The following is a 12,746-nucleotide window of genomic DNA, read 5'->3' as shown; positions in this document are numbered from 1 at the left end:
CAAGACAACTAACCGGCAGGGGTAAAAGCTGGAGTTGTACAAGAGCAGCAGCCCTAAAATGGTGCTGGCCAAGCTGCCCAGCTAACAGAACCTGCATCTTCCAAATGTTTTCTAGCGGATTCTTCAAAACAAATTTAAACAGTCCAAAATGAAACTATAGCACTATGCTTGTTTATATGAGTCTTTAACTTTCTTATGATTCACTGAATACTACCAAAGCACAAACCTTCTGTACAATACCCACACACATTTCCTTAGTTTTACTCTTCTGCATCAACTTATTACTGGCACACAGAGGAAAATCGATGTGTGTTTGCAGATAATCAAACAAAACAGCTTCACAGAAAATTCCCCAAAGGTTACAATTGCTGCAAACATCCATGGGGATTGAAGACCTATTAGTTGCACATAGGCTCACAGAAGCCACTTCATTTTGTGTTACCATGGGATGTCCTAGAGTAAAGCCCATTACTCTAGATAATTTAAAATAGTTTAAATTATTGCTCATTAATTTTTCACAAACAGGGATGTGTCTGATTAACCAGTTCTAAATTATTGCTGAATGATAAGCATTTGCAATGACAGAATAGTCTCCTTTTCAAAGTAGAGCCATGTGATCTTTCGCATCCACCTAAAATCAACACATGCAAAGGCACATGTGTCCCAAATGACACTGCAGCACTCAAGAACTGCATTAAATGATCAGCTTAAACGCTGAGATCTAATATTTGAGTATTCAAGTATTTGATGATTATTCAATAATTAAATCAAACTATTAGGAATATTTAAAAGTGAATGGGTGGAAATCCAGAGTTACAGCATAGGTAAAATAAAGATATTTACCTGCTGTTCAGCTATCAGTGAGGTTTTAAGGCTTTTAAATTCTTCATTCCTTTTTTCTAGTTGATCCAACAAATTTGCCTTTTCTTCTTGAAACTTTCCTCTAATGTCATCAAGATCACTTGAAAGGCTGGAAGTCTCTTGTGTAGCTGAAAGTGGAACTGCCCTGGATTTGAAGAAAAAAAAATATGCAAGATGTGAAGACAGAAAAAGAAAATTAATTTTTATTTCCGACCAGCAGAGTGACATTGTAGTTTACTTGCTGTTCAAATCATGTGTAATTGACAAGCTATTGTACTCTCAGTTTCAATTTCTTTAAATAGACTCACTTGGTGATCACAGTCCTCATTCAATATAGTTCATTCTTTTAGATGGATTCGTTTAAGGCATGTGCATCATATACACACCAAGTGCTCTGAAGAAAGCACTATACTTGTCTGTTGAGTGAAGATTGTGGGATCAAAGTGCAGTTTTGCTACATCTTGTAGAAAAACAGTTAGAAGACCAATCTTATCCTCAATAATGGGAGGGCACAATATACAGGCAGATTCAGGCAGATGTGCCAAATCATTTACTTTCTTGGCATCCTTCCTAGATTTCTGGTATCAGAGATCCCATTCTGCAGGCAATTCAATTCTCTTTACATTTTTAAGAGACCACTGAGAGCATGGATATAGGAAACCTGTGAGACTGGACAACATCTTAGGATGCAGTCAAGAAATGGTTACACTAGGTGAACTGCATAATTCTGATACTACCAAATTGCCTGACCATGTGGAAACTTGTTAAGGCACATCATATTCATAAAAAGCAGGACAAATCCAATCTATCTAATTATTTCCTGTCCCACCCTCAATCACCAAAGTAATGGAAAGTATCACCGTCACTGGTGCAATCATGCACCACTTACTCTTCAATAAACAACCCACCAGTGCCTTGCTTGTGTCTCAAAAAAGACTCAGCTCTAGAACGTAATCATAGCCTTGACCCTAAAGTGGTCTGTAGAGATACATTTCAGAGGTGAAATGCGATAGCCTGGTCATCTAAACACTAGTTAACCAGGAATGGCATCAAAGAACACTGATAAAATTAAATAATGCCATCAGGAATAATAACAATGAGTTTATTGTCATATACACTGCACGGTGTACACATGCACCAAAATTCTTAGTTGCTGCATTCTTTGAGTGACACAGAGAGTCATTATTCTGGTTCACTTGTCGTCACAGCCCCAGGACATTAATGAAGGGGTTCCTGAGTTTTGTACCCAAGGCCCAAAGATGCATTATTGGGACAATGATCTTTCCTTGTTTCAGGATCTAGGAACTTTGCCGATGGTTACACAATGCTCACAGCCATTTGCCACTTCTCAGTAGATGCATCCAGCAAGATGTTCACAACTTATTCCAGCATGGGCTCAATTGTGCAAAGTAACTTTCATAACCTGTGCAAACACCATAGAGACATTCTAACTCCTGATCTTAAAATGTTTACAGCATTACTGTAAACATTTTAGAGGGTGTCACTAGTGACCAGAAGGTCAATTAGACAAACCCAATACTCTGAGGTTACAAAAAGCTGGATCCCATCCAGAACAAACCAATGTATTTGAATGATCCTCTATCCATAACTTTAAACAATAATTTCCTCCATCACCATTGCACCATGACTGCTCTATGCACAATCTACAAGATATGCTGCAGTTATTTGCCTTGACTACTCAGACATCACTTCTCATAAGGAAGATTGGAGAACCCAACATCTGCAAATACACACCGTGTGGACATGTCAAAATATTGTAGTTCATTCATCAATGAATCTATGCAACATCATTGTGAGAGTACTTTCACTGGAGGGACTGTGCCGTTCCAGTAAATGCAAGCCAATGAAGGGACGGAGATCCACTAGGAGTAAAGTTCAGAAGTATTATAATAGTCTTTGGAGGTTCTCAGTCAAGACTACTTCTAACTGGCAAAACCTTAGCACTACCAGTGCAGGCAGTCTCTGGGCTATGAAAGGGTTCCATTCCTAAGAACAGTCCCTATGTTCAAGTCAGAAATGAACAATTTCAATGAGGATCAGTTGACATGACTTCAATTGACATAACATTGATTTCCCCTGAGCAGTTACAATGATATAGAATCAGAATGCCCCAGATGAAATGACTAGTTTTAATCACCTTAAAGTATGAATGGGTGCTACATTGTTTGAGACAATGCCAGTAAAAGGGATTATATGTCAGTTTCCAAAGCAAATCTCAGTGACCTGCTTTCTTAGTGTCCGCTTAGTTACTGTTTGTATGACAATTGCAAATTGGCCTCATCACACAGAGGTCAAGGAGTTGAAGACAGTGCTAGAAACGAACAATCCTCTCAACTTTGTTAGGGACGAAAGACACTCTGTTAGCACTAACAGAGATAGCAAAAATTCACCAGACAATGGTGGATTCAAAATAAAACTTTTTATTAAACTATAACATGACAGTTCTTACTTATCTCTAACTTAAACTCTACCCTAAAACCCCAATATGCACATGTGAGTGAGTGAGTGAGTTAAACTACGCGGCACTTTTAAACATCGTATCTTCAGGCCTCTTTAATTCACAATTCAGACAGATTTTATTGGCACAAATGTTTTCTTCTTTTGAATCTGGGTTCCAAAAGTTGAAACTGCTCTCTTTGTCTTAAAGCGACAGTCAGAAATGGACTTACTGATTTCAAAGCCACTTATTCGGTTCTCCTTTTCTGGGAGTAACATAGCCAGCTTTTTTCCCCTCTACAGGAAATATTGCTGCTGGCCAGTTCTGCATCTTAACAGAACAACAGGTTTTCTTCAACTGATTTCAATAATACATTTCTGGCAAATCTCTCATGTCACATGGTATGTGACATCATTGCTTTCTTTAAAATTGATAATGTCTTTTCACATTGATGTGCTAAACGCATCCAAGTCCACTTATGCCTCTGTGATGTCTGCTCACAAGAACAAAATGGCAGTGAGTTTATCCAGGTACTCCTCAAATAACACCTATTGTTTTCAGTATCACAAGAACCATCATAAATCTTTTCATCTCTTGGCTTCAACTGCAATCACAGTCATTCTGTCTTTCAAACTGGCTTCTGTGGTCAATGGTGTTTAAAATGCAAATGCATTTGATGATGCTGAACCCAACTACCAGCTGCAAAGAACTGCATGTGTCTGATGACATGCTAATATATTGTCTTTGTTTACCTGACCACCCAAAACTAACTTATTAAACCACATCTAGACAAAATATAGTGATAATATTAAACCAAGGATTAATATTAAAAGATCCATTACAACATTTGTCTTGAATAAAATAATTAATCACACTAAGAAGAGACGTGTAATAGATGATATCCTTGTACTGCATGGATTAAGTTAATGAACTTCGAGATATTGTCCATTGTTTGTCTTTTCTTAATAAATCCAGTTTCGTCAAATTTTACTATTTTTGGTACCCAGACAGCCAATCTGTTTGCTCATAGTTTTGCTATTATCTGATTCCACCTGCATTGAATTCGCCCATCGTTAATGAATGAAGATCTACCGGGACCAATGCCTGAAGAGGCGCACAAAATCAGTGAACCGGTGCGGACTCGAAAGGCCAACATGGCCTGTTTCCGCTCCGTAAATGGTTATATGGTTAACAGAGAAATTTACTATTTTCTTCAAGGTAGCAGTTAGCATGGAAAGATCCCATGAGCGTAAGACAACACCCAAGTTTGACATACAATTTAACTTATCAGCCTTAACCAATAAATATCTTATTTGTTTTGTGCAAGGTTTCTACTTCCCACTTGATTCTCATTTACATCAATTACATCAATTACATCTATGATGCAGAGCCTTAAGACAGCCAACATCATAAAAGGCCATCATCACCCTGGTTACAACCTCTTCTCACTGCTACCTTTGGCCAGAAGGTACAGAAGCTTGACAATCAAAACTTCCAAGTTCAAGAACAGTTTCTTTCCACAGCTATCAGGCTCTTGAACCTTCCTTTGTTACACTAATCAGGGACTGCTCTAACACAAATGTACTGTCCGCACTGTTGTTAAGTCACAATTTTTGCACTGGAATAAATGTCTATTATCTTTTAATTGCATTTATTGTCTCTTATTAATTTAATAAAAGATATGGTGATAGACTTTGAAATATTTTTTAAAAAATCAAAGAATTGGTTCAGCAGCAGCAAGAATTTTGGTGTGCATGTATATTCATATAATGTAGATGACAAACTCATTATTAATGGCATCCAAACTTCTACCAATCTTAGCCTTGACGACACACACCAGCTATTCATACCACTCAGAAGTTAAGAATATCTAATCATCTGTGTAAAGAATAACAGTAATATTAGTAACAGAATAAAATCCCCATTATGTGGAATTCACGCAACCATCAGCCTCAAGTAACTGGCAAAAAAATAGTGGAAAATAAATATGGACGTTTCAAATTAGCACTCTAGTGGTTAGTTCGCCAATCATGCAATAGGCAATCTCAAACAACCAGAAAATTCACTTATCCAGCATCCACCAATCCCCATAAGTGCTGGTTACTGGGGGTTTAAATGAATCCATGTATTTTGTATTTGGTATATAATTACCTGGTAATTTCTCAACACCGTGTCCATTCATTGCATGTGAAAACTTTATTGAATACAGATAATGGTAGACTACACACTCCATTCAAACTTAAAAGCCTGTAAATAGTGCCTGATTATGATGCCTATTAATCAAGATTAAAGATACCCATTAAATCATGGGTATCATAGATCAGTTAAGCACAAAACAGGTCCTTCAGCCTGCCATGTTGTACTGACCTATATAAATCTACGCCACCATCAATCTAACCATTTCCAACCTCATAGCCCTCCATTTTTTTTTTTTAAGATTCATGTCCCTGAATCTTTTAAATGTTCATATTGTACCAGCCTCCAACAACAAACCCTGCGAGGCATTCAAGGCAGTCACCACTCTGCCTAAAAAAACCGTCTCCCCTAAACTTTCCCCCACTCATCTTAACATAAATATCCTCTGGTATTGCCTACACACTGTAAGCCAGGGGTAGCCAACCTTTTAATTTTTAATCTTTAATTTAGACATACAGCACGGTACAGGCCATTTCAGGCCACGTGTACGTACTTGGAGTGTAGGTTAATTGGGTGCCACAGACACATAGGCCGAAATGGCCTGTTACCATGCTAGATGTCTAAATTAAAGATTAAAAATTAAAAGGTTGGCTACCCCTGCAATAGGCAATTTACCATAGCTAATTAACCCAACAACCCGCACATCACATGCCCATTTCTTGCAATTCCTGATGATAGGTTTCAGCACAAAATGTCAACAATTTCTGCTTGAAAAAGTGTGTATACCTATGGAAAAGATCACATACAAGAAACAAACAAGATACATTCTTCAAGATCTGGCAACCGTACTTGAATTATGTTGGTGCTGTAAATTCCTGGTCATCCCTCGACTTTATATATTTTTAATAGAATGTAGATTGTAAGCTCCGACGATGGACAGAAAGACACAAATTTGTCTATTTTTTGTGTGAAGTGTTTGAAAATTTTGTTTAATTTGACTTGTCTGGTTAAGTTAATATATTTAAATAGCATTTGTTATATTAAAAAACATATTTATGAAAAATTTGTAGTTTTTTTAAAGAAAAAAATTTTACATGTAAGCAGACTATTACCATTTGGCATCATGGCTGGCAAGTCAATTGAGTTGACAGGTTGGACCCCCATGGAGAGAATCTAGGGCATCACTTTGTCTCCACCTGGAGTTACTGGGATTTCCAGAGGGTGTGGAGAGTTGTGTGGAAACCTTATAATTACTGACATCCCTACTTGGCATCAGTGGGGTATCACATCCAAGTTAAGTAATCTGGATGGCTAGAAAGCTAGGGAGATAGAATCCCTGCACCATCATTGTTGTGCACTACAGGAGGCAGTGCAGACTGCCCAAGTGTGAGTGACCAAACTAGAAATTAAAGTCAGAGAGGCAGCTTCCAAGCTGATTGAAACACAGCAGCTGCAAGCAGTTCACTGGTCTGGCTTGCAGATTGACCCAGGAAAAATTCTGAGTTATTGTCCAGCAAAAGGCTGGGATGGGGGGAACATGTGGTCGGGGGATGGATATGTGTGGATGGATGTTGAAGATCATGAGGAAACTGAGTCCTAAGACACTATCCTCCACTGTGTGCTTGAACCTTTGCAAGCCGTACTAGTGACCATGCAGACTCTGGTCTGCCACGAGGGCACTTTACCGACCCCTCAAAACGGGGAAGTAGCCAAAAATGGGCTACGTATGAAATTATGAAGTCCCCGGACTACTCCTCCAAGGAGCTAACTAGGTGAGGGGGCCGATATCACCAGAGGCAACAGCTGGGGGCGGGGCCCCCAATTTCCTTCTCTTTCTCTATCTCACACATATCAGGAAGCGTGCACCCTAGGCAGTCTGTCTGATCAACAGATGAGTGGCAACACCTTGTGTTGCTGTCGGAATGGGTCAATGATGGTCATTACTGGCTAGAAGCACAGATTAGCACTGTATATAACAACGCACAGCACATTCTTTCTCCCTGCCTCATGGTCCAAGCACCGGACATCGCTCTATGCCAGTACGCTACTATGGACATCGCAAGAAGTGTCACAGGTAAGGTGTGCATTACACTGAAGCTGAGCTGTAGTATTGCGATAGATCAATACTTACAGAGAGCCATACCCTCACTGGTACAGGGAACTGGGTGTAAGAGTTCGTTTAAAGTGTGCATTCTCAAGTGTGTGAGCGTGTTGAGTATAGGTTCACTATTATTGGGAGTTCAACCTAGGTCCAAGGAGAACAGCTATATTGTTGAAGTGAAAATAGTAATCGAGCACCGTTTTTAACATTCTCCAGTTTGTCTCCCATGTGTTAAAGTTACATGTGATTTGTCTAGACATGTCTCTGTAAACCCACACAATCTGATACTCTTCCCAACAGGACACAAGGATTGTATTTTAGTGAGGTAGAGGTTATGTAGATTGTTATATCAAGAGCAAATCTATTTCTCACACAAAATGAAAACATTGAAGGTAGCAATAAACACTGGCCAAAACAAGAAATGAATTGGCATTTATTTTTAAAATTCAAATCTGTTATTTAAAAAAAAGAAAAACAAGGACAAATTTGCAGCCATCTAATACTTAGATAAAAGTAAAGAATTTAAACAACATTTTCATACCTCTCAGCTCTACATTGTTCTTTCAATTGACTTTCAATTACTTGGTTTTCTTTCTCAAGTGCTTGTATTTTTCGCTCACAATCCTCATGTATTTTATCTGAAACTTCATTTCCCTCCTTGTTGAGCATGTTGAGCAGTTGCTCCTTCTCTTCCTGAAGACCATGAATAGTAGCTTCATATTTAGTTTCAATTTCAAATACAAGCCTCTCATTTTCAGTCACCATTTCCTCCTTTTGCTTATCTATGGTTTTCAAACATTGTTTCAACTTCGTACTCAGGTCTTCAATCTGTTCTTTTAATATCACTTCAGAATCAAGTGCTTGTTGCCTCATTGCATCCAGTCTGCTTAGCTCTGCTTTAAGGATGGCGATTTCCTCTTCATGCCTATCCACCAATTGAGAAATGCATTGTTTTTTCTCTATGGCCATCAACGCTGTTTGTTCTGCAAGTTCAACATCAAAGTTTTCAATTTTCAGCTGCATTTGGTGCTTCAAGTCTGCTATCTCTTTGCTGTACTTCTCGGCTTCCTTTATTACCTGACATTTTACAATCTCTTCTTGTTGAACTTGGTTCTCTTTTAAAAACTGCTTTAATTCCTCAGTTTCAGTTTCCTTCAAGGCTAATTCAACTTCTTGCTTACACCTCAAATCAGAAAGCTCAGACACGATCAGTCTCAATTCATTTAGTTCTTGCTCTTGTATCTGGAGCTTTTGGGTGAGGCACAGCTGTACATCTTCTAACCTTGCTTTATTTTCATTCTGGATTTGCTTTTGCTGATTACTGTGATCAGTCATCAGCCTTTCCATTTCTTGCTGATGCCTCGCTTGGCAATCTTTCAGATCTTTCAAATGACATTGTTCAAGATTTTGAAGCTCTTCATTCAAGCATGCCATCTTTTGATCAGTCTGTATTTTAAGCCTGTTTAATTCTTCTAGTAAACTCTCTTTTGAATGACTGAGTTCTTGGATTTGCAGCTCCAGGATATTTCTCTCTCCCATTAGATCCTCAATTTCTTTTTCTTTGCTAATTTGTAAAGATGTGAAAGTTTCATTTTTCGACTTTGTCACAGCAATCTCATAGTCCTTCTGCTTTATTCTATCTTCAAGCTCGAACAATTCCTTTCTCAACTTTTCTATAATTTGCTGAGTGGTCTCAGCCTCAACATTCCATTTGTTCATTCTGTCTTCATAATCCTTATTTAACACCTCTAATTTTTGCTGATACATTTCCTTGGCTTCTGCTTCAACTCTGCATTTTACAGTTTCTATTATGTTTCTTAATTCTTCCTTTACACTTTTCATGGAATTATTAAAATCACCCTGCTCTTTCTGAATAAGTGCTCTGAAATGATTAAGATCTTTTCTAATACTTATAAAATGTGACTGAGACATTTCAGTGATAAATCTATATCTTTCTATATGTACTTTTAAACTTGCAACTTCATTAGAGTCTTCCTTTTCACAAAAAGTTGTATCCTGCATACGTCTATTATCAATAGCATTAATAACAGAAGAATAGAGAGATTCAAGCATCATTTCAGGACTTTGTGGATCACTGTTTAAATTTGGTGATGCTAAATTCTCCTCAATCACAAACTCATTTACAGCTGACATAAAATCAGACTCTGGACTTTCTGCCAATGAATCCAGATCCACAGATCCTTGTTTGAGAACTTGTTCCAAATTGGGATGAGGAATAGTTTCAAAATCAAATGTATGGGCATCAATACTATCAGGGGATAACTCTTCTAGTGAGGCAGGAACATTAGCAGATGGACAAATTGGTTCTTGAAGGCTAAGAGCAGGTCTGGTTCGAGAAGAGGTAGTTTTAGTTTCTGCTGTAATTTCAAGCCTGGATGCTGCTGGTGTTAAGGCAGGTTGATCAAGCGATGCCTGTAAAAGTAAACAGTTATGAGTTTGTTTTAAAAAAAAATCTAAAAAGAAGCAAATAGAGGAACTTAGTACTAAATGACAGACATTATGTAAAATGACTGGGAGTGTGAACATTTAGTTGTGTACTTTATAACAAGTTGCTCAATTCGTAAAGCCTTTTCATCTCTCCCCCCACCCCCGTCCCGCACCAACTGCAAGGATGTTCAAAAATTATTGATCTTAAAACTTTAGTATTTTAGTTCCATTCAATTCGTTGATGAAAATAACAAATCAAAGTTTCCTATATTTGAGTCCAGTTGAGGTATATTAACATTCTTTTTAATTCAAAGGTAGCAATTTCAGATAACCACTATTTTTGAAGATACAAACCATACAGAGATTAAACTCCCAAACAAACTAATCCTGCCACGAGTGTTAACTTACAGTAATCTTGCAAAAAATTTTGAACAAATTTATTTTTCATTGCAATGATATAAGAAATTGTAACATTGTAGCAAAGCTGCTCTGCCATAAAACAAGATCCAGGATGATCTGAAACTGGCTTGTGGAGTCCCACTGTCCCTATTTTTTGGACTTCCAGTAGACCAACAAAACCTCTGCTAGTCTTGAATAAATTTAGTGATTTGGCTTCCACATCTCTCCAGAACCAACAATTTCAAGAATGAAGAACATTTCCCTGATCTCCAAATCAGAATTTATTGTCATGAACGAGTCAGAAAATTCCGTGTTTTTGTGGCAAAATCGCAGTGCAAACATTCGGGCCATCTCCTACACGTGAGAGCATTCTCTAAACTTTGCCTTGTTGACTCTCTTCAAATCTTGTATTCACCTCTCATTCGTCTAATTCCAATTAGGAAAAGATCCAACTTTTCATGAAAACTCCTTCAACCCGTGAGTGAGCAGTCTCTGAACAATGTCTCATATAGAATCTCTTTTAATCAGGTGCCCAAATTCCAAGGGTGGTAACAGCTATAGCAAGAACTTTTTGTTCCTTAAAACACAATGTTTTATTTAAAATCCTGTGACTGTAGGGTCTGTGCCCAAGATGGCGGCACATGTTTTTGGCAGTGGCCTTGAGGGGTTGCAGGCTCTGTGGAAGCAGCAGACTGGAGCAGGACACAAATAACAGGGAGAACACCCTGCCACCCCCATTTCCCCCAGAGGAGAAAACCCCAAGGACAGTGACAGAGCAGCAAGGGGCTCTGCTGCTAACGTCACAAACAGGCGGCGAGCTGTGGATGACTGGCTGGCAAGGACCCCACGCAGGCTGCAGGCGACTGGAGGTCAAGGGACTCACACCGGGTTGCTGGAGACTGGCTCATGAGGACCAGGTACTGGAACCGGGATTTGAGAGGGTGCCTCGTGCAAGAAGCAATCCCAAAGGACCCTGGGTGCTGAAGGATTCTTCTTTCTTTTGGGGGTTTGGACGTGGGTTTGGTTCACCAATGGTTTGAACTGAACTGGAGTCCGGTGCTGCTGCGGAGGCTACATGAGTGGTGGAGGAAAATCCACGGCCACTCAGTTACTCTGGACAGACTCACATTTGCTTCTCTTACTCTGATTGTAATGGGTGCCAGACAATGTTAATGACAGACTAATGGCAACTTTGTGTAATATTACATGGATGATTTATTATAATGATAATAAATAATCTGATTAGACACCTCATCTCCTCTGCAATAAAAGACCACATTCAATTTGCTTTCTCAATGGCTTCTTGTGCTTGCATACTAAATTTGTATTTATGACATCATTGAGATCCCTCATATTTAAATAATCTTTTTTTTTAAATATTAATCCATAGTTTTTAAAATGTATGGATTACTCAATTTACCTCTAAACTGATCCTCACAACTTACTTTCAAATCCAGTTGCCCCGACATCCAACTTATTATAATAGACTGCAAATAGTTGAGGCCATAGCACAGAACCCTGTGGGAGCATATATTTTAGCTTCCTGAAATTGTTTGTTTATTCCCTATCCATGCTAATTTTACCCCTAATTCCATAAACTCTAATCTGTACAGTAACCTTCTGTGGAATCTTGAATGACTTGTGGAAATCCAAATACATTTCACTTGCTGATTTCCCTTCATCTTCCCTCTTTCATAAACCTCTAATGAGTACGACCAACTCTGATAAAATTATATAAATCAACTTTTCAAGTTTATTGACATTTGATTGTACAAATACAACCCAACGAAACAGTGTTCTCTGATCCTCCAAAACATGCAGAGATAACACACAATCAGACAAACAATCATATGCAGGACAAGTATTTCATCTATACAAATAAATAAATATTGGTTTGTACAAATGAGAACCTCGGCTGTTTAGTGTAAGCAGTTCCTTTGGTCGTTAAGTATTCTCACTGTCTGTGGGAAGAAGCTATTCCTCAGCCTGGTGGTGTTGGCTCCAATACTCCTGTATCTCTTCCCCAATGGGAGCAATTGAAAGATGCTGCATGCAGGTTGGAAGGGGTCCTCAAATTATTTTGTCTGCCCTCTTCGGATCCCAATAGATCATGTCAATGGGGGGGGGGGGGGGGGTGAGGAAGACTCCAGTGATCCTCTCTGCCACTCATGATCCTGTGCATTGACCTCTGATCCATTTTTCTGCAGCAACTTTACCAAACAGCCGGCCAGGACGCTCTTGATAGAGATCCTATAAAAGGTTGACATAATAGTGGCCGATAGCCTTGCCTGCTTCAGTCTTCTCAGGAAATTCAGTCACTGTTGCACCTTCCCAACAAGTGAG

General features: G+C 38.7%; 1 protein-coding gene across 3 annotated transcripts in view; it reads right to left on the bottom strand.

The window, feature by feature from the left end:
• rb1cc1 (RB1-inducible coiled-coil 1) overlaps window positions 1-12,746 on the bottom strand; it is a 168,746-nt gene that overhangs the window by 88,142 nt on the left and 67,858 nt on the right. For all 3 annotated transcript variants that reach the window (XM_069921504.1, XM_069921505.1, XM_069921503.1), the window contains exons 14-15: window positions 8,098-9,989; window positions 844-1,006 (exon numbers count right to left, since the gene is read on the bottom strand). In XM_069921504.1, coding sequence (XP_069777605.1) covers window positions 844-1,006; window positions 8,098-9,989 — 2,055 coding nt within the window. The remainder of the gene's footprint in view (window positions 1-843; window positions 1,007-8,097; window positions 9,990-12,746) is intronic.

Source organism: Narcine bancroftii, chromosome 2, assembly GCF_036971445.1.
Source record: "Narcine bancroftii isolate sNarBan1 chromosome 2, sNarBan1.hap1, whole genome shotgun sequence".
NCBI classification, from domain to species: domain Eukaryota; kingdom Metazoa; phylum Chordata; class Chondrichthyes; order Torpediniformes; family Narcinidae; genus Narcine; species Narcine bancroftii.
The sequence above is the reverse complement of the archived record's forward strand: the minus strand, read 5'-3'. Positions and strand labels throughout refer to the sequence as shown.